This window comes from Pholis gunnellus, assembly GCF_910591455.1.
Source record: "Pholis gunnellus genome assembly, chromosome: 7".
Classification (NCBI taxonomy): domain Eukaryota; kingdom Metazoa; phylum Chordata; class Actinopteri; order Perciformes; family Pholidae; genus Pholis; species Pholis gunnellus.
Genome location: NC_136533.1, coordinates 24484056 through 24506749, shown reverse-complemented (window position 1 = coordinate 24506749; position 22694 = coordinate 24484056). Strand labels below are relative to the sequence as shown.

Below are 22694 nucleotides of genomic sequence, written 5' to 3'. Positions count from 1 at the left end.
CTATAGCTCTTATTTCATTCTATAAAATAATAATATTTTATTTGTACCATGTATCAGTACCTATTTCTGTAGCATCTCTGTAGATTAATAAAGGCTAATCTTATTTTATCCTGTTTTATCTTCACACAAATATGTTTATTATGTATCACCATTATTAACCCAATATGAGGATGTAAATATAGTGAGGTCATTTAATCTTCAGAGGCTGTTCAACACAAAAAGAAACAGTGAAATCTGAATGTTGTCACGAAATAAAAATCACAAAATCCATCACTGATTTCAACAAAGGACAGCTCAGCTCAACAACAGTTTTCCGGTTGTGTGAGTAATTACAGGAGGAAACCACGGCAGCGCTTTGGGCTTCATAGACCATCATGTGGATGCTCAGCGGCGGACATGTCAAACTGCTCAGTCACTTCTTTAGACCAGAATACAGTAAACTCTCCTTTACAGTGGATTTATCACGAGTCAACACTTTTAGTCCGTATGATCTTCAGGGGTCGTCACTTTTTGAAGTTGTGTTAATTGAATTTTGAATGTAGTCTTTGTTTTTCTTTCCTTGATAATGTTTCTTACTATTAATTTAAAGTTGATACAACTGCTGGCAAATCAAATATTATTAATATCAGGAAGTACTCAGGATAGCACTTTGGATAAATAATATATTTGAATAAATCTTATATAACACTGAACAAGGCTCAATCATTGAGGCCTGGCAATCCTCAATACACACCATCAGCCTTACAACGTTATAAAAAGAAGATACAGGATGTTTAAAAACAACCTTTAATCACTAAACAGTGACATTGCATCCAAACAATCTTCCAACTGAATTCTGAGTCTTGGTTTTCAATAAATCATACTGTTGTTTTCTTACCAAACTAAGCTTTATTTTTGCACACGGCATTCAGAGCAGAGTGGAATGTGGAACATCATTTGGTTACATTATAGAGCACTTAACGTTATTCTCATATTGATGTGCAGAGTTGCTGCAGGCTGATTGCAGCAACTGATTCATCATCATGAATAAAGAGACATACTGTGTACATGAGCGTTCCCTCAATATCTACATGACCCTCATACACTTTACATGTTGTATCAAGCATTGAGCCATAGACTGTAGGGAGCAACAGTTTTAGAATAATTACCACAAACAATAACCACTGACAATTACGCATGCGTAAAACTGAATCTAAAAGCGTCTCTGCTGCTCTTTGTCATTGCTGCAGATGATGAGGATGATCGGGATCCTGAAAAGAGCAGAAGAGCAGTAAGCTGTCTCATCATGCAAAGCTAATTACAGAGTTTACACTTCCATCCGTGAGTGAAACACATGAAAGTCTGAGCTGTACTCATTTAAAATGCAGCACATTGTCGGGGCAGGTGAGAGACAGGTAAGAGCAGAGGGGAAATCCCATCTGGTACAACTGATGCGGCCGTGCGCCGAGGACCACGGACGGACTGCGCTCTGCGCATGTCTCCGCAGACAACCCGAGGATGCTGCTGCGCATTTCGTCTTCGCTCCTCGATAAGATGCTCTCGATGCTGAAACCTTTTGATTTGTCCCTGCTCGGCGCGTGTCCTTTCGGCCTGTCCTGCGCGAGCGCAGCCAAGTTAGTGTTCCCCGCGCAACTGAAACTGACGGCGCAGAGTGGACCTCTCTCCTTGTCTCTTCCGCTGAACGCTGACCGTCTCTCCTCTGGCTCCCGGCGGAGGGACGCGCCTGGGACATGCGCAGGGTCTATCCAGAGCGGAGCGTGTCTCGGAACAGGACATGTCTCCGGCTGGGGGGCGTCAAGCCTCCTCCCGGTGGACGCAAGCGTACCTTGGTTGAAGGACACTTTAGGTCTGGGAGGATTATGCGTCTGCTCCGCGTGGTTAAACTCGACAAGAACCGCTTTTGTGTCAGGTTGTGTCTCCACCGCCTCCGCGTCCTGCCTCGCTGGTGCCTCTATACCCGAGCCGGTCTGATGTCTTAGAGAGGATTGAGGGTCCCTGGATGGGCCCGGGCCCTTAGTGCGCTTGTGTCCTCCGACTTTGGAGTCCAAAGCCTCCTGCTGGCTCTTCGCCTTCCTCTTCCTCCGACGGTAGTTGCCGTTCTCGAACATGTCCAGGCACTTGGCGTCCAGCGTCCAGTAGCTGCCTTTGCCAGGACGGCCCTTCTCTCTGGGCACCTTGATGAAGCAGTCATTCAGGGACAGGTTGTGACGGATGGAGTTCTGCCAGCCCTGCTTGTTGTCGTGATAGAAGGGGAACCGGTCCATGATGAACTGGTAGATGCCGCTGAGCGTCGCGCGCTGCTCCGGTGCGCTCTTGATGGCCATGGCGATGAGCGCAATGTAGCTGTAGGGCGGCTTCTGCGGAGGCTCTTCGCGGACCGGCACGAAGCTCAAGGCGGCGGGCACGACCCCTCGGCTGTCCCCTCCGTACAGGTAGATGAGCGGGGTACCGGAGAGGCTCAGAGCCGAGTGCGGCATTCCGAGAGGCGGCAGACGGCCGTGGTAGACAGTCATTACGCCGGGGAAGCTGCAGTGTGTCCCGGGGAAAGTTGAGCCTGCTCCCGGAGCTCCTCTCCACCACTGACTGACTCCCCAGCCTCATGAGGGCCCCTGGAAATGTTAATAATTGTTGTACGTTTGCTGTGTTATGTTGACTTTGCACTGGGAAATAAATTGGCCATCATAAACAGTCGGTGGTGTTCTGAGCCCACCCACATTAATTAAAATTTCATTGCGCTGAAACTCCCTCGTGCACCCCCCACCCCAGCCCACCTCTCTGTCCAACAGCCAATGAGGTGCCGGGTTATTCCCTCATCTGTTTATAGAATTAGTCGCTTGATAAGTCTGCCCACCCAGGTCGAATCAAGCTGTGTTTATTTGGAAAAATTTCCGGGCACTCAATACATAAACGCACTGATGTGCTGTTTGAAATATCACGTCCACCCCTGACGCTGAGAGTTGCTCACACAGAGAGAACAAGCAAACATTGCCGGGTCCTCTCTGGGAGTTGCTGCGGGTTCGCTCATGTGAAAACAAAGTGTATAAAAGGGAAATGAACTCAAACAATGTCTCTTAACTCGTGTCAGGCCCACAGCACACCACGGTGTTCAAAGATCTGAGGACAGTGATGGATGACTGACAAGATACTATCACCATCACACTGTATACTGCTGCTACAGGCCTGCAGCTGCTTTACATGCATCCTCAGGATCCTTATGTTATACATTATTATGAGACATGCATGTTTAATTATGCAACAGTACGTTTGTGAAAAAGTTAGTTTTTTTCACATTTGTTTTCAAATAATCAGTTATATATTTCCAGCAACATTTCCATCTTTATTCTGATTATTATATTTATTTATTTTCCTAAAAACAGTCAAATGTTAAGCAATAGATATTAAAGTAAAATGTGACTTTAAAGGAGTGATATTTATCAGCTATTAATCACATTCTCAGAATGACTTTAGCGGATTGATTTCTCTGCTCGTGATGAAGACGTGGCCGACAACAAGAACGTGAGTGGTCCTTTTAATACAATTTATTTTTGTAAAACTGGTAGAATTGAACTCTTATTATATTAAATCTTTTCAGTTCCCACCTGGCTCAAATACAAAATATACAAAAAAAACAAGGTCATTTATTTTGTGTATTATGATGACACAAGAAACCATCCGTTTATATTCATTTTAGTGCAATTTCTATATTTAAATATTCATAGCATCCTCCGTATCTTCTTGTTTTATTTGTGATCATTTGTGTCCTGCAATGTTAAACATATTCATCTGCAGGTCTGTATCAAAATGAAAACATCCACGATGACAGAACACTGAGTGGACAGAGCAGCACACACCATGTCAGTAAAGCAAGAATACTTTAGACTGTAGAGTCGGTGGTTCTGGGTAGCATCTTGTTTTCATGCTTTTACAGCCGTGGCCAAGAGTGTTGGTTTTCACAAATTTGCTGCTTCAGTGTTTTTAGATCTTTTAGTCCGATGTTACTTTGGTATACTGAAGTACAATTACAAGCATGTAAGTGTCAAAGGCTTTTATTGATAATTACATTAAGTTTATGCAAAGAGTCAATATTTGCAGTGTTGATGAGAAGTTGCTCTCGGAGGATGTTGTGGTACCTTTCTTTATTCATGGCTGTGTTCTGAGGCTAAATTGAGAGTGAGCCCACTCCCTTGGCTGAGAAGCAGCCCCAGACATGAATGGTCTCAGGGTGCTTTGCTGTTGGCACGACACAGGACTGATGCTAGCGCTCACCTTTTCTTCTCGAGACAAGCTTTTTTCCAGATGCCCCAAACAATCGGAAAGGAGATTCATCAGAGAAAATGACTTGACCCCAGTCCTCAGCAGTCCAGTCCCTGTACCTTCTGCCCAATATCAGTCTGTCCCTGATGTTGTTCCTGGAGAGAAGTGGCTTCTTTGTGCCCTTCTTGACACCAGGCCATCCTCCAAAAGCCTCACTGTGCGTGCAGATGCACTCACATCTGCCTGCTGCCATTCCTGAGCTCTGCACTGGTGGTGCCCCGATCCCGCAGCTCAATCAGCTTTAGGAGACGGTCCTGGCTCTTGCTGGACTTGTTGGGCGTCCTGAAGCCTTCTTCACAACAATTGAACCTCTCTCCTTGAAGTTCTCGATGATCTGATAAATGGTTGATTCAGGTGCAATCTTACTAGCAGCAATATCCTTAACATTCTGGAGTATATGCAAATTGCCATCATAAAAACTGAGGCAGCAGACTTTGTGAAAATGTATATTTGTGTTATTCTCAAAACCTTTGGCCAGTAGTGTACAGTAGAGGCTCACAGTGTGTCTATTCTTTTTGAGAATTATTATCCAAACCAGTGGTTCCAAACCTGAAGGTTGTCAAGATAAATCAAAAGGACCATGTGATGATTACATCTGTTGCATCTGCTATTCATTCATTCACTGAGTGTGAAACTAAGGCCCTCTTTGTTGAAACCCTACAACACTATTATCGAGATTCTTTGCAGCGTGCTATGAATAAAGACCATGAACACAAAAGCAACGTGTTTCACCTCAATCCTCAATACTCACAACAGTATCAGACGCAATGACTGAAGGTGACATGAAATATTCACAGTATCATTCGGTAACATAATACCATAAAGCCAACCTGAACCCTGAGGGTTCAGCCTCTGATTTCTAAGGGATCTGATTGGTTACAGATTGATGTGTCTAATGAAGATAACTGTTTTCTTAGTATTTCAGACTCAGCAGATCTGCTCCTTACAAATTAAAAAATTGAAAGAGCTCTTTCCTTTGTGATTGGCTCATGAATGGGCGGTCCCTGTCGGCTTCCGGGTCCTGGGTAATCTCTGGTTCTGGTTCTACAAGATGGTCGGGATGGTCATCTGATTCAAGATGTTCACGGATTCCAAATAAATCCCTGACAAGTTGTGCTTGATTTTTGCTCTCCATTATAACACACACACACACACACACACACACACACACACACACACACACACAGAGAAAACACTGTCATATCTAAATGATGACTCTGCTCATTGGATAAAGTTGCATGTTGTATTTGCATCAGCGTTGAACTAAATGTGTTTTAATTGCCCGTTGAGAAGCTGCAGACAGACTCGTTGGACCGTATTGCCTTACAAGGACAACATGGACAGTATTATTTGTAGATGTGAGCATGATGCTTTATATTATGTATTTTCCTGTTTATAGGTCAAAGGAGGATTATAACAACTTTACAAGTGCACACAGCTGGCTCCTGCTTACATTAAGGGTTCGGAGCTTTCAGTGGATGAACTCAGAAGTTTGGTCTTTTCTCTGTTTCTCTCTCAGCAGACGGTGATTCATTAGCAAATAAAACTAAACTAACATGCAAGTATCAGACGCGTGCAGGCCACAGCAAGCAGGATTTGACATTTTCAAAGGGCAGCTGCTGGAAAGATCTTTCCATCGTTATCGCTTGAAACCCATTTTAGAATTGATACTGATGCGAGAGCGTTTCTCTACCAGCCGCCCACTACAGACCAATGCTGTGGCCGTTAAAGGAGACATATCGTGCTCATTTTCAGGGTCATAAGTGTACTTTGGGTTGCTACTACATGCCTCTTGCCTATTGAATGAAGGCTGGGACACGGTCTTGAGATCCGGGGTATGGCTCAGTGTCACTGGAGCTGTGAATAAAGATTCTGCTCTGGTGCTCTTTGGTTGCACTGGGCCTGACTTGTGCGACAGCTAGTGAGTCTTTTGTCAAGAGCAGACCAGATTTGACTGTAAATGTGTTAGATCGGCGGTTCGATCCCCGGCTCTGGCTCCGCTAGTCGCATGTTGATGTGTCCTTGAGTAAGACACTTAACCCAAAAATTGCTCCCGTAGCTGTGCCTACGGTGTAGAATGTGATAGAATGTGAATTGTAAGTCGCTTTGGATGAAAGCGTCTGATAAATGACTGTGATGTCATGATATGTTGATCGTACACATTTAAGGTGAGCAGCGAGAAACTTCCCCCTCAGCAGATGATTGTGAACTTAAAGAATCACTAAGACTCACAAAGCGAGCATCTATCAGAGTATTTAAACACAACTTCTCCATCCTGGTATTTTGTGATGGTGTCACAATAAGCAACTGGCAACTATGAGAATTGTGGGTAGAATTGCAGACATAATGCACTGTGTGTATTAGCTAAAGGCTGACTTTAATCTTCTGTATTATATTCATGTTTTTGTTAATTGTGGTGTCCATTAAGGTCCCAATTCACAGGCAGTTTCACATGTTTGCAGATAAACTAAACTCCATCTCATTGGTCATCAAAGTTCAAATATGAGGTGTTTAGTGACATCTACTGGACACATAGAAAAGTGCTTTACTCTCACACGTGATGCTGCGTATACACACTGTACTGTATGTTAGGTAACACATCATACCCCTGTATGATTTGGTAAAATCCACACATTTGTTTGCATCAATAATTTCATGAAATAAAATAATCCCCGTAGCCTGAAATTCTTAAAAATAATTTCAGAAGAATCGTTTCAGAACTTTTAATCCGGACTTCTTCTGAACGGGTCTTGTAACTTGAAATAATGAGTTGAATAAATTAATGTTGTTCACTAGATTCTTGGTTAACACGTTGGCATACTCCCAGCATGCATTGTAAGAGTTAAAACCAGAGGTGTGACCAAGTCCGTGTTTTTCAAGTCTCAAGTCTTGGTACCCAAGTCCTAAACTGTGCTAAACCATAAATGTCATAAAAGTAATGTCATTTTAACAACAGAATGATGATATATTACATTTACAAAAAATGCCAATATTTTTCAAAATGTATTTTTCTTTGTGTTAAAACAAGTATATTAGAACAATTGGTACTGAACTTGATGATAACAGGAACACATCTGGGTCGTTCAATGTCGTTTCAAAATCACACCTCTTCATCTTTGACAGGAAAGTGTTTCCAAGTCAAAAGGCTCAAGTTTAAGTGAAGTTCCAGTCTATGATGGAAACTGTGTGGTTTCATACAAGTATAATAACATTCAATTATAATAAAACAGGCAACTATTACTCCACCATATGAACTAAATAAGGCCCCACTGAGCCAAAAGGCTGTTTGATGTTAAACCCAACATGCTGCCAAAAAGGATCAGTGTTCCCCCGGTTTACAGCTGGGGGGGGGGGGGACACACAAACACACACACACACACACACACACAAACACTTAAAGGAATCATGGTGTTCAGTGTTTCCCCTAGCATTGTATTAGGGGGGCACCCTCCGCCCCCCCTTGAAGGTCGAGTGAACTTTGTTTAATTTTATTTTCTATATCGCGCCAGATCACAACAGAAGTTCTTTAAGGTTCCTTACATTGAACAGGTCTACAGCGTGTTCTTTTATTAAACAAACTAAACATCATATTTACAGACGGCATGTCATTTCTGTGGTCGTGACAATTATCCACAATGTTGTCACGCTCAAAGTGATCTGAGTGTCACATGCCCTAATACGATGCTCGGGGAAACACTCACGATTAATGCAACTTTAATAGTTTTTGTCAAGTCCAGTGAACAGCTCATCAAACTTTCCACAAATATTTCTAGTTTTCTGCTGAGAAACACTGCAAGATGTGGCCGAAAGCGCCAACAAAAAGCTGGTAAGTGGTCCTTGAGTTCACAGTATTTGACTATTCTAGTTGAATTAAGACAGCAAAGAACTTTTCTGCTTCTTTTATTTACGCTGGACGAGCTTCAAACGTTTCCCAGTGAACATGTACCAATATCTGTGACATCACACATGCTGAACCAGTAACAGATCACTTAACTTTCAACATTTTTAACATAAAGCGAGGTTTGATGGGAGGTTACTGGATCCTCCGCCTGCTTCGGAACAACAAGATATTCCACGGCCCAGTGCACTACGGACTCTGCCACGGTGAACCCACTGAAGTCCTGCAGGTTCTGTCCCGACAGCTGGTAAGAGTAAGAGAACCGCCGGCCGTCGCTGTGAACGGTGGGTGTCTTTCTCGAGACGGGTCCTGCAGTGTCACCCTGACTGCTGCCCTCGTCGGCCCCGGAGCCCGCCTGAGTGTCAAAGAGCCAGGACGGAGGGCTCCCACTGATCTGAGCCTCCTCCTCCGCTGAGGTGGTCGTCGCTTCTGGTGTCGGCTCACTTCTCTTTCTATATTTCCTCTCAACAGCCTCCTCAGAGCCTTTTTCCCAAATCTGTCTTTCTTGGTCCACAGCCGGAAGAGTTCGTTGATCTGTGTCGGTGCGGCGTTCCTCTGAGGCAGGGAGCGGGTCTGGCGGTCTGGTGAAGGGCTCTGGTGGACTCACAGAAGTGGAAGAAGCAGCCGTGGCGGCTGAGTGTTGGAGCTTCTGGTACGGCGGGAGGTTGCTGCGCTCTAATGTCTGCTGGGATTCCTTGGAGCTGTGGACAGGAAGCTGCGTGCTGGTTGAGATCACAGAGTGATCAGACCTGAATTCTGGAGCAGCGGGGTGGTGCAGCGATGGGCTCTTTGTCAGAGACGCATCACAGGACGAAGTGACCAATGGTGGAGAAAACGTGTCCCAGTAGTTGGATGAAAGCCGGATGTCGACATCGATCACAGAGACAGGTGGAGGCGAGTCCGTCTCTCTGTCCTCAGAGGCCACAGGAAGTCCACTCGCTGTCCTGCTTCCGACATTCGGGGGCGTTTGCGTCTGCTGAGCGTCTTCCTCCGCGATGAGAAGACACTTCATGGGGACACTGAAACCTTTCACTCCCTTATATCTGACCCTGTCGACACCCCAGCTTGTAGTTGCGAATGTGTCCGTGCGGGTCGCCGACGGGTCGCAAGTAGAGGTGGAGGGCTGTGGGCTCGCTGGTGTCAGCCTCTCCCTGACGTCCTGCAGCACGGCCTGCAGGCAGTCGTGCTGCCACTCTCCCAGCAGCTCCGACAGATCGAACCCACACTGGGAGTCCTGCGTCTCCTGACCCAGCAGGGCCATCCACGTCTTGCAGATCTTCATCCTGATGGAGGGCAGCGTCGTGCTGCAAGGAGTGCCGGCTTTAACCGGCCCGGTCGAGGTCGTGGCCAGCTCCCCGACTGATAAGAAAAATCTGCTTTTGGACTGTTCCAGGGCCATGTGGAATTGCAGCCGGTAGTCCCAGATGCACACCGTAGCGTTGACCAGGCTGGTGAAACACTCACGTTCCTCCTGCTCCTGAAGGTGCTCCCAGGCTGACGCCGTGAGGATGGCAGGGATCTGGAGCAGTCCGTCTGACAGGAAGAGGAGCCCCGTGGGGCCCTCAGAGCCAAGAGCCTGGGACTGAGACATGTGACCCACCCCGATGACATGGGCCTTCAGCCGCCCGCTGCCGCTCTCCTCCTGGCTGCCATAGCTCAGGATCAGACTCTCTATCCACGGAGACAGTCTGCTCTGAGCGGGTCTAGGCATGCTGGTACCTTCAAACTGTGAGTCCCCAGTTATGTTCCGTCGGGCAAACGTTTGCGATGCTCATCACAACATCGCCACGAGAGCTGGAGACAAGAGACACAACATCTATGAGCCGTTATTAAACACAAATGTATCAGAAGAGCTGAATCACACCCCTACATTCCTCCTCCACCATATAATGTAGTTCTTACTTTGTTGTGTGTTTTTCTTATGTAGCATATTGGACTACAAACTGCATTTCGTTGTGCTGCCCTGTGTTGCACAATAACAATAAACGAACCTTGTATGTTGCACGATCCTCTCGTAGCTAGCATAGCACCATAGCAGTCAGCGCTAATAATATCTACGTTTGTCCAAAGTTATGGCGGCGAGAGTTGTTTCAAGTTGGCGAGAGCTAGCATGAAGACGAGTTGTCTTTCAAAATAAAAGCGGAAATGTTAGTCTATGTATTCTTGTATGTACCAATATGATCACTATTACACTGAGTGAAATTAATATGTTCTAATTCATCACCACGTGCTAATTTATACTAATAAAAAGTGTACTATACTAGTTGGTTTAAAATGTTTTATTCACACCGGAAATACTGGTGGTAGCGTTATTCTCGGTAGCTTTGTGCTGGCAGTGTGGGTTGATGGCCCCGTTCCGTTTTGCTTTTACTTCTAACTTGGTTGAGACATTTCGAAATCTAGACAGCGACTCAGCAAGAGGTTTTTATTGGTCATAGTTTTAAAATACATTTCATAAAAAGATATTCATAGAATTTATGTAATGTCTGTTGCATCACTAATTCATCCGCAATTCTGTTGGTACATAAGTTGCCATTGAAGTATTGGAACGTTGTTTAACTACACGCGTCTGTCTCGCTGATGCTGCATTCAGGTGCCACATGAATTCTACAATATCAGGGCTGTGATCATAAAATGTGTTTTCTTACGCAACTTACTCAAAGCTATGTAACTAATCGGTTGATTTTTTGCTTATTGTATGAATCTGTTTGTTTATATTTATTTGGAAATATTGGTAGCCCAAAATAATGGGTGTGTCGTTTAACCATCTTTCCTTTTACCATGAACGCAGCACGATACATGTCTTCACGTCCAGTTACAACATTCTCGCCGAGTGTGATTCATGTTGTCCTAAGGGTTAGGAGCTAGGTGCAGCCTATGCCCATAGAAAAAGAAAAGCGCACTTCGTAGTTTCAAGGTAAGTCACGTAAAAAAAAAAACTCGAAAAGAAACATGACATAACAGGTTTGGACCACCAAATATGCAGTGCTGGGGCTCAAGCCTACGTGCGTGTGTTTATAGCTTTACCCCATTTGACAGTGCGTTGATTTGGCTAACCACACACGACGACTAACGTTAGGCACGTTATCTTTTCCACTGCTTCACTGGACGTCATTTGCCAGCGACATCGCATCGTCTTTGACATAGGAGCTGCTTGTTGTTGTGCTACGTTACTAGCCTAGCCACAGACGCAGCACGCCTGTTCACTATCAGTTAGAGGAACAGTCTACGAAGCGAATGCTAAAGCACCGGTTTCTTACAAGTTTCTTTTGTGAGAGCCGAATTGAAGAGTGTCCCCATGTTCATGTGTGTACAGTGAAAACCTAGACATGCCCGATTCTGTATCGAGCGAAGGCGGTTCCAGGGTTTCGGACCCACAACATTCCCAGAAACTCCTCCGAGTCCTTCGCACCTTCTGGCAAGAGCAAAGTTTTCACGACGCGCTGCTGGTGGTGGATGGAGAGGAGCTGGCTGTCCAGAAGAACATCCTGGCCGCTGCCAGCCCTTATGTCAGGTCAGTCCCACCAGCATCATACAGCTCACAGCTGTTCTCTATGTTTGCCATGTCCACTGGCACAATGGCAATGCTACAGCTGACTGTGTTGGAAGGGCATCCATATTCAGTTGTGGTGATGTTTTCCTGTTAGGACCAAGCTGAACTACAATCCCCCAAAGCAAGATGGGTCTACATACAGAATCGAGCTGCAGGGGGTCTCCATGGTCATCATGAAGCACATCCTGGACTACATCTTCAGCGGTGACGTAAGTATGGAGGCTTTAGTGACATCCTTGGGCTTTTAAGTAAATGTGTGCCGCCTCTCCTTTTATATGTTGTTGTGGATATGTTGGCCCGTCCTTCACACACAGATCACTTTGAGCGAGGAGACCATCCAGGACATGGTGCAGGCGTCCGACATGCTCCTCATGACCGACCTCAAGAACCTGTGCTGCCAGTTCTTAGAGAGCTGCATCACCGCAGAGAACTGCATCGGCATCCGCCTCTTCTCTCTGCACTACTGCCTTTACCACGTCCACTATGCCGCCACCGAGTTCCTGCAGACGCACTTCGGCGACGTGGCGCGCACCGAGGAGTTCAGGGAGTTGCCCCCGAGCCGGCTCTGCGAACTGCTGGCCATGGAGAAGCTGAACGTGGGCAACGAGAAGCACGTGCTGGAGGCTGTGGTGCGGTGGTACGCACATGACCCGGTGGAGCGCAAGGTGGGTGATGCTCCCTCAGGTTCAGTGTGAAGATAAGAGGGGTTATGTTCAACGGATTAGAATATTGCTATTTAGAATATTCATCCGTTGGTTTCAATTCATCTCTGCGCAGGATGAAAATCCAGCTGCACTTAAGCTGCTAATGAAACACTGGCAAAAGATTGGTCTTGAGTTATCGTTCACTGTGATTGGTCACACAACACACAACACAAAAAATGTCAAGAGTCAAATTATTGATTTTTGTAAGAATGAAAACAAATGTAAACCAATTGCTGCCTGGAACGATAAGTAAACACTAGGGGAACACGTTATAATTTACCTTTGAACTAACCTTATGCCTAATGGTATGGCAAAACTAGTGCAGGGCGGTATACCGGTTTTAATTTCCCATATGATATGAATTTTTCACACACCGTCATACCGGTGCATAGCCGAAACAACTGCTGTCACTCTTCAACAGGCAGCAGAATATATTGTTCGCCACTAGGGGCGCTGTGGTCGGAGCTACTTGTCTTAACTGTATTGAGGGACCCTTCATGGTTATAACTTTATAACAACAATTAATTAAAGTGAGTGAAACAGTGAAGCCGAAGGGTCCGACATCGCTTGAAGAGGCTTTTGCTCGAGGCAGCATATGACAAGAAAAGCAAGCGGTGGAGCGACATTAAGAACACAATAACGATCCAGCTCTGCAAGGACATGGTCCCACTACAGACAGTCAGAAAGACTCAGAGCAACGATTAAAACACTGGATTCAAGGAACGTCTGACCGGGGCGACAATACTTCAGCCAAACTGCTATCCCAACATTATACGAGCAAACGTGATGACATTAACATGTGTTTATATTCTATGTACTCCTGACAGTAGAGTAAGCCACTATAAACCTATAACAACACAGTCAAGGGGAGAAAACAATACCGTGAAACCGCCAGAATCTTAAAAAATACCGTGATACACACTTTTGGTCATACCGCCCAGAACTAGGCAAAGCCATATTGTATTGTTAAAGCTGCTCTAATCAAGGTTTTCATATTAAAGATGGACTGTGGGGGATATAATAGGCACTGCTCGAAATGTCAAACCCACAGAGAATTATTGCCAATTTAGCAGTTTAAATTTAGTGTCTTTCAGCTTATTGTTTAATACCTGAACATGTAGCAGAATGAATATTGGACCTACATTTGCATATGAATGCTAATGTGTGTCTGCCAGATGTGGAAATAGGCAACTTCTTCCCTACTTTTTCACTATAGTAACTTTTTATGAGATGGTGATACGTCAGTGTTATGTCTCCAGACCATTCCTGTGCCCCCAAAAAAGCATGTGTATTTGGCTTTAAGTGCTGCAAGCTTTGTTTGTTCCATAAGCCAAAAAAGGAGTCCTCCAGTCTTGCATCTGTATTTACAGGTCCACATGACGGAGGTGATGTCTGCAGTCTGGCTGCAGGGCCTGGACGTGAGCTACCTGAGGGAGCAGGTAGGGGAGCTGTGATGTGCCGTCCAGATTACAATGTGTGCTTCATAGTCTGATCCACTGCGCAACATGTGGTGAAGTGAACGTCCAGCCAAGTGCTTCACGTTGCATAGGCCTCTTTTGAGGCCAAACTCTTCTGGGCTGACTCAGTGGTTGTGTGCTGCATGGTATCCCATCAGGCCATGGGGGAGCCGCTGATGAGGGAGGTGATCAGAGAGTACTGCCAGCAGGTGGTGGCTGGCGGCCCACTGCAGGGCGAGGCCATGCTCGCCGCCTTCAAACCCCGAGGTTACTCAGAGTGTATCGTCGTCGCCGGAGGCGAGGATCGCAAGTGAGTCGCCGTCTTTATGTTTCACACAAGGGCTGAGCAATGATTCCGTGTGATCATTTATCGTCTCTCAATGGAATCATATCTGGAGATATCACAATACACGATAACATTATCCTAATTGATAATAATATACTAACTGACATTTTTAGAAGATCTGATTATTTTGCACAAAAGTTGTTACTTAAATAAGGATAAAATATTCAGTTATTTTTATTTGTCAAGTATTCATTCACACAATATATACAAAATTGTGTGGCTATTTCACATTGACTGTTTATGTGTATATATATATATGTATGTCGATATGATATTACCTATATCATGATAGGAGTTTTTGGCCCTATTTTATCCCTTATCTTATTTGGACTTCATATTTTTAGCATTACTATTATTCTCATTTGTAACGTTCAGCGGAGAGCTTTCTAATCATGACGTACACAGAAACCTTTCCTCTTCTCCCCACAGACGTTTTGGAGGAAGAAGGTTGAATCAGTAACAAGTTCATCCAGATCACATGGTGATGCTTTTTATGACCCGTACAGAAGCAGGAAGCCCACTGCTGTGACGCGCTGCATGTGTCCGCTCTACGACACCAACAGACAGGCCTGGATCGAGCTGCAGCCAATGAGCGCCGCCCGCCTCGGCCACGGCGTGGTCGCCGCCGGTCAGTGCTGGCTAGGCCAGGAAAAAACACACCTGTTACTCCGGTCATGAATTACCCTAATCCTGATGAAAGGATTAAGGTTCCAGAGAATTTGTATTTAGTAGTAACAGTGTAATAACTGAGTAATAACGTTGTGTTTCCGGTCTGTTAGAGGGTTTTCTGTTTGCGATGGGCGGAGCAGATGAACACAACACAGTTCTGGACAGTGGAGAGAAATATGACCCAGACTCCAACACCTGGAGTCCCATACCCCCGATGCTACAGGTATTTCTTTCTTTCTCTAACGGCGCTTCTCCCGAGGTTCTCCCTACATTATAAGTATACAGAGTGATCCTTGCAGTAGGTTTTTTCCTGTCTAATTTATTTCCCCTTTTCATGTATTTTACTACCCAGCTCAATATTTCCATCACTGAAATGATCATTTTCGCTTTTCGAATTTGCTGCTGTTCATGATTTTGAAGCAGGATAAATGATCAGTACACCATGCAAAGTTCTGCAGCTATGTTACCGTTTTACTTCATGACCACTAGGTGTCAGCAGAGCTGCAATACCCAGATGTGACACATTGACGATGCATTCCCAGTCACCAGAAAAGAAAAGTGTTGTAGTGGAACACTCTAAACAATACTTATGATATGTGTAAAATCAGAAATTCAAAAACGCTGGCAGAGACATAAAAGCAAAGATTTGTTCTACCTGTACTATACGTGTGTGTGTGTGTGTGTGTGTGTGTGTGTGTGTGTGTGTGTGTGTGTGTGTGTGTGTGTGTGTGTGTGTGTGTGTGTGTGTGTGTGTGTGTGTGTGTGTGTGTGTGTGTGTGTCTTACTGACTGTGTGTGACACTGCTGTGGTTGGGTTAACTCGTCACCAGGCTCGTCAGTGCTTCGGTGCGGTGGAGCTGGACGGTCTGATCTATGTTCTCGGAGGAGAGAACAAGGAAACGGAGCTGATCACCGTTGAAGTGTTCGACCCTCACTTCAGTACCTGGAAGATGCAGACCAGTATGACCATGATCCGCAAGGTACCAGCGCACATACAAATATCACAATGAACAGAATAATGTCACAGCAAAGTAGTAACCACCATCGCCTGACTTTATTGTTAAATGTAATGTTGCAAATGAAATTCTATAAAATCAGATCTAAAGTCAGCCAATATCAGCTAAAATCAATCTGGCTAGTCCTTGTCACACTGAACCACGGTAACGACTATACACTGAAGAACAAGGTTTTCTGTCTTCTTAACTCTGTGGACTAGAAAACCGTGGATTATGACCAAGTAGACCTTTTGAAGGTGCTGAATTTCAAATTCCGAGCATATCTATTGCCTCCACACGGCTCTCAACATGGCGACAGCTGAGCTAACGATGCTAACAGCGCAAACAACGGCAACAGTGCTGATGGAGTTAACGGGGAACCAGAGGGTGGGTGCTATGCTACCGCTACGATGCCATCGTATGCTTTCTTTTTTTTAAAGTATGTTTGAGGGTGTGTTAGCTTACTTTTCTTGCCTCCTTATTTGGTCTCTCGCACCAGACCGTTCTCTTTGACAGTGACACACACTCAACACTTGAAAATGGGCCCAAGTGATTCATTTTCCACAGCGAAGCTCTCCCAACATGCTGCGACTTGTTCAGCCTGTCTGTCTTCTCCGTCAGGTCGGCTGCTACGCCTCCATGAACAAGAAGATCTACGCCATCGGCGGGGGCTCCTACGGGAAGCTGTTTGACTCCGTTGAATCCTTTGACCCAAAAATCCAGCAGTGGACGGGTCTCTGTCCTCTGAAAGAGAGACGGTAAACACAAACTGCAAGAGCATCTATGATTTGAAGCCCACCTTTGTTGTCTTCTCCTCATGTCATGGTCTCGTTGTCTTCTCCGCATGTCATGGTCTCGTTGTCTTCTCTTTTCTGTCCATTGATGATACTTTTGTCACATGTTATACGTACTTGCCGTGTAACACAAACCTTTAACCTCAGCCTGTGATACTTTGTATTTGTTTGTATTGCACAACAGGAAACGGAGCACGAGTCCCAGGACGTTTGGTTTTAGTTTCAGTTTAATTTCCCTAAAATGAGGCCACAGTCACACTGAAATCATGGCTCTCATATCAAACTGCTGCTCGGAATAATGAAGTAACTATAAGAGAGGATGTTGAGTCACAGCGTGCACACTTGTTAGTCATAGCAGAGCCTGTGATCCCACGGTGTGAAGAAACATTCAGCATTCAGTCACGACGATCTCCTTTCAGGTCATTGTGAGCATTGTTGTTTATGGCCATGAAGTCATTTGATGTTTTCTGAGTCCTTGTGATAAAGTGCCTTGAGTGGTCATGTTTGCTGGCCAATAGGAGACATTCTTGAGCGATTATTGTATCCACGAACAAGCTTCTCAATGAATGGTTTTCCTGGTCAGGTTTGGGTCGGTGGCGTGCGGCGTTGGCCAGGAGCTCTACGTGTTCGGCGGAGTTAGAAGCAAGGAGCAGGACAACCCCGAGCAAAGACAGATGCTGACCTGCAAGTCTGAGTTCTACCACGACGAGATGAGGAGGTCCGTAAGGAGACGCTGCTTCTGAATACTTTAGTCAGATACAAACATTATTGCTCCTGCTATTTAGGGTTTTACTGTCCTACTAGGGTCCAAACGGTGAGTGTCAACGATGGTTCTTCACCTTGAAAACAATCTCACAACAAGGACCATTTAGTTCAGCTTTTGACCATATCTCATGATCTTCACTAGCAGATGGACTTTCTCACTAGACCTACAAATATCCTACATCTGTTAGAATATAAAAATCAAGAAACAGACAGAACTTCGCTGACAGAACTTTGTTTTCGATACACACAGGGCTCAGAATACATTTTTTTCTGAAATCTACTTGCCCCTTTTTATTTTTTCGTGATTTTCAAAAGACAACAAAGACCAAATTTGATTGTCATGTTTAGTTAAAATTGTAAAAGTTGAAGCTGTAATCTTTCCAGGATCATTAAAATGCTTGCTCTGCCATGTCGTCGTGAGGGACCGATCGGCACTGCACATGTGCAACACTCAACAGAGACGAGATGGCTCCCTCCTTAGCTACTTCCATCTCCAGCTCGAGAAGAAAACAAAGTGTTTCATTCTAGTGAAGTTGCTAGATGAACTAGCCCGACTGCCATGTCTGCTGTGTTGTGATGGGTACAGGTGGATGCTGCTGGATGACCAGAACCTGTGTATCCAGACCAGCTCGTCCTTCGTTTGCGGCGCTGTGCCCATCGGAGCCAGCATCTATGTGCTGGGAGACCTGGACACAGGTCAGTAAGAGAGAACCCACTAGAACCACCACAGATTTGGGATGAGGTCACGCTCTCTTTTTGAATGGTCACGGTTGGTGTTTCTTGTGCAGGAACGAGCTTCGACTACATCCGGGAGTTCCGCCGCAGCACCGGGACGTGGCATCACACCAAGTCCATGTTACCCAGCGACCTCTCCAAAACCGCCTGTGCCGCACTGCGCATCGCCAACTGTCGACTGTTCCGCCTTCAGTTGAGCCAGGGCATGTTCCAGATCAGGGTCTGACAGCGGGACTCCAGCCAGTGGGCCTGTGTCGGCTCCCGACTCCACGTTTGCACACTGGTACTTTCTACCTGCCGTAGGTCTGGGTTTTGGGATTTTATGAACACTGAAGTGTTCTAGTCACTAGATATTAGGGTTTATATTTGACTGAGACTTGACAAGTTACAGTTTTTTTAATTACTTTTTTTATCAACTTAAATATTTTTTTCCGTTTGTAACTTGGGATTTGATTGTTTTTTGCTTTTTATTTCAATAACCGACCTCATTTGTTCTGTTTACTGGGGCTCTTGTTGCTTGGTGAGAGATTTAAGCTGTAAACAACTCTTAATATCGACTTTATTATTACATGAGGGATTGACATTGACATTTTAAAAGCACTGCTGTGGCAATTAGTAGGATATATGATGTTGTTTGGCGGTGGATTGTTCATCTTTATGGTCCAATCATTTGTCCTGATATAGATATAGATATATATATATAACCGCAGCAGTGAAGGGTAAGGGTGGATAAACATAAATCTTTAGTGGGAAGTGAGACTGTGGAGTCAGTCCCCTAGAATCAGAGAACAGTGGGGTTATAAAGTAGAGTGTGGATTTAATTGGTGGAGGTTATTTGCTGGCGGTAAAGTTATTAGTGTTGCAAGGCCTCGATCACACCAGACCATCTCTAGAAACGCATCGCTCACTAAACCATTGGTGTCCTCTGGTACGGCGCAGCGGCACGTCACTGAAAAGTTTAAATATAAAGTTATCAGCACCGTTCCTCAATGTCACACTTGGCTTACTCAAATCGAGCAAAGGGGCGGGCTTTACTACTTTACCACTGACTTCCTGTTTCCATTCTGGTAAATGTGGTAGGAATGTGATATTAGCGTTTTTTTAATTAAGATGAACGATACCATTTTGTTCCTCTTCATTCAACATGAATTTCATCAGCTGTTCTGCCTGACTCACTTTGCCAAGGGGTGTTTTTGAAGCGAACGCGCCTGTTGTGACGCGCCGCGGTGGTTTCAGTCTTACTCACAGGGAAAAACACGGCCATGTTGTGGCTTACTCACAGTCAAACCAGTGACATACTCTCTGGTTTGATTCACTGGCGTTGATTCCAGGCAAATGAAGAAGAGTTTGGTTATAAAGTGAACTGCAGCCGACGAGCCGTGGACAACATGCTGGACTCTGGACATGCCGTCTTTTTCTGCTTCTAGATTAAAACCCCAGCCTTCATCACGATGATGAAGGCTGGTGAGAACACCCACACGCGAACCGAACGTTTGCCCGTAAGAGCACAAGCGCTTGACTTGATAGTCCGTCTTTATTGTTGACCAAGCTGCCCGGGACTGTTCACAAATAGACGTCGCTGCGAGTGACACTTTGGAGTGTTCCTGCCTCCGCGACCTCTGACCTGGCTTTCCAGTCAGTACAGTTTTGGCATCCCTTGACCCCATTTGTTCTGTGTGAGTTCCAGCTGCTGCTGTCCGTCCTCAGCTCAGCGGCAGCACAGACGCTCGCTCAGTGGAGCCGAAGCACACCTCTCATTATATCAGAAAGGCAATACATTCCACACACTGAGCTCTGACCAATGAAGGCCAATACAAAGAGGGCTGTAAATGACAAAAACGTCTTGTTGTCAGAATGGAAAAGGAATCACAAAAACCTGAGATATTAATATTTAAAGAAATACTGTGTTTTCTTGTGTGGAAAACGGAGAAAACATTGTATTAGAATTAGTTGAAATCAATATATTGTCAGTTTTAAATGTGTTCAAAAATCTTATTGGGATCCAAAGCAAAACAAACCCGAGCAGCAACATTTTAAACTCAGCTTTTTAGTAATCGGACTGTTGACCAGCTGGACCGAGGTTTAAAGGGACAGCCTTCATATGGTCCTCAGCTGTAGGGCTAGTTATCTCCATAGCTGTGGAGACAGCGTTCTAAATGATGTGGATTATCTTGAGTAACTGGGTTATGATTTATTTTATTTTTAGCGCTTTGAGCAACACTCCATATTGAAGAGAAGGCAGACATCTCCAACACTGGGAACAATTTAGATCGATAAATAACACAATAAGTAAGAGGAACAATATGGATTTTGGGGTGAACTGTCCCTTTAAGTCAACATTAACTGATTCATTGTAAATACTTGGTTTTATACTTGACTCCACCAACAAAATCTTGTTGGGGATAGTGAAGTTCCATCATTCAATATGAGGAAGACAGCCTTCACTCGTCCCAATAGACCTCCATTTACTTATAGAAAGTAATGTAACTACATGCTGAATACACATCCCCTCACCACTCGTATTGTATGTATTGAGTACTTCTGGTGCGTTGAGGGTCATAAACAGCAGCAGCATCAGGGAGTTTGGATAGCTTCTTGGTGAAAGCCTTGTGGGCGTTGGAGCAGTGGAGGGCAGGTTTGTATGGTAACTGTAAAGCACAATAACAAGCATGCGAGTCAGTTGTATCACAAATCTAAAGACATGAAGTATGTCACAGGAAAGGAGCTGTCTGTATAAATATCAAAGGAAACCATCAGCCCACTGTAGCCGTCCCTAACAGAGAAATGTTAAACTCTACAGTGTAACTACTGAAACTTGTTTCACTAAGTCTTAGTGTCACGATATATACTGATATTATTATTTAAATTGTATATACATATCACTCTGACACTTTTTGGCCACAATAATGGTGTAGTGACAGTGTGATATGGTGACAGACCTCCACTACATTAAACACAGCTGGTGCATCAGGCTGCAGGGTTTAAGACACACAGGCTGATATTAGGCAACAACTAAGTTCCACTTGTTAATGCTGTCTGTGGTCAATGCTTTGTAAATACAGCAGACAGTTTGTGCTGAAACAAAGGATTTCCTGGAGCTCCCCGTCACGCTCCCAACACTAAGAAACAGGACCAGTCTGCTGAGACTGTGAAGACTGTGCTTCCTTATTTTTGCATTGACACTTAACATTCAATAGCGTCTAGCCATTTAAGGTACGAAAGGTTTCCTGAATCCTGAGATACAAGAAAGTGACGTTAACACGTCAAGACGGTCTGTGATGTGAAACACCGGAGCACACCATGAGGGACAATAAATAGGCTTTAACCAAAGCTGTGCTGTGAAAGATAAGCAGTGACACTGTTGTTTCAGTTTGTACTTTTGTTACTGATGCATGGGGAAGTTTCTAAGATGTGTCATTCATTCACGTCAAAGGAAATAAAACATCAATGTGCTCCACTACATGTCTTATCTCATTTGTTTCTATTTTTGTTTCAGATGTAACACTTATTCTGAGAACTTTGATCAATGGCTCAAATAGTATGTGTTAAAGCCACCCTCTCACCCATTTTATCATGGACAAAGATGAGTGTTAATGTTCTAATATAAAAAACAATGATAGTGTTGTATTTGTTGGCAGGAGAAGTAAAGGATCAGGCAGCTGCATGTGAGTTATCATTGTAGCTTCAGCTGTAGTTCTATTAGGTTTGATGGTTTTTCTATTATTAGATCAGTAGAGACTAAAGAGGCAAATGTTTGTCCTACAACTAAAAATTATGCCGAAACTACAATAAATACACACTTGTAGTAATAAGACATATTTCCATCTTTTCTACTAAACGAGTATGTGTTGTTTTTTAGGATTTTTCATTGTCTTTCATTTCTGTCTAAAAGTCTTCAAAATTAGGCAAAATCCCATAAGAATGAAGCATCACATTCTATCAGTTTGAACACTAATAGTATTATAATATCTAGCTGGTTGAATCTGGGAGACAAAACTGTGCATGGAAAGTTTAAAGGAAATCTGACTATTATTATATGTGCAATGTGATGAATTAACATGAGGATGGCTCTGCAAGACTGATCATGGAGTGTCCAGAATGCAAAGGGTTCATCCTCTGGGGAGCATTCAAGTACACTCTGAATTGTTTTGTAATGCTTGTGTTGAACAAGGGGACTTTTGGTTTTAACAGTGCTAAGAGAGGGAAGGTCAGAATAAGGATCCATCCAAAGGGGACCATGAATGTCATCAACAGCTTACAGTGAAATCTGCACATTAGTTTTTAAGTTAACTTATGATGGACCACAGTGAAAGTTTGACCTGATGTTAGCTCATGTTAAACGGTCAACAAACACCATTAGGGACCAAGTGGACCATGAATACCCATCATTAGTTGTTGAGGTGATCACTTATCAGTATTATCATTCTATTGTATACACTGCTGCTATTATAAGTAATCACATTTT

General features: G+C 44.4%; 3 protein-coding genes across 5 annotated transcripts; 1 reads left to right on the top strand and 2 right to left on the bottom strand.

The window, feature by feature from the left end:
- Positions 1-907: 907 nt before the first annotated feature.
- foxl1 (forkhead box L1) lies at positions 908-2563 on the bottom strand. Its single transcript, XM_079163623.1, has one exon. It carries the CDS (start codon positions 2511-2513, stop codon positions 1353-1355), a length of 1161 nt encoding a protein of 386 aa, XP_079019749.1. The 5' UTR covers positions 2514-2563; the 3' UTR covers positions 908-1352.
- A 4502-nt stretch (positions 2564-7065) lies between these two features.
- acd (ACD shelterin complex subunit and telomerase recruitment factor) lies at positions 7066-10288 on the bottom strand. Of its 3 annotated transcripts, none has more exons than XM_079162311.1 (2): positions 10204-10288; positions 7066-10006 (listed from the first exon to the last, which is right to left on the bottom strand). In XM_079162311.1, exon 2 carries the CDS (start codon positions 9921-9923, stop codon positions 8304-8306), a length of 1620 nt encoding a protein of 539 aa, XP_079018437.1. In that variant the 5' UTR covers positions 9924-10006; positions 10204-10288; the 3' UTR covers positions 7066-8303. The 3 variants fall into 3 exon arrangements, with proteins under 3 accessions (XP_079018437.1, XP_079018436.1, XP_079018435.1); XM_079162310.1 differs by having other exon boundaries at positions 7066-10028; positions 10115-10276; XM_079162309.1 differs by having other exon boundaries at positions 10115-10276.
- A 704-nt stretch (positions 10289-10992) lies between these two features.
- Positions 10993-21686, top strand: gan (gigaxonin). Its single transcript, XM_079163254.1, has 13 exons — positions 10993-11129; positions 11529-11726; positions 11860-11974; positions 12080-12430; positions 13840-13908; positions 14085-14236; positions 14779-14900; positions 15052-15164; positions 15771-15920; positions 16557-16693; positions 17313-17447; positions 18081-18190; positions 18283-21686. The coding sequence occupies exons 2-13, from the start codon at positions 11542-11544 to the stop codon at positions 18453-18455; spliced, it is 1812 nt and encodes a 603-aa protein (XP_079019380.1). The 5' UTR covers positions 10993-11129; positions 11529-11541; the 3' UTR covers positions 18456-21686.
- The last annotated feature ends 1008 nt before the right edge of the window (positions 21687-22694 follow it).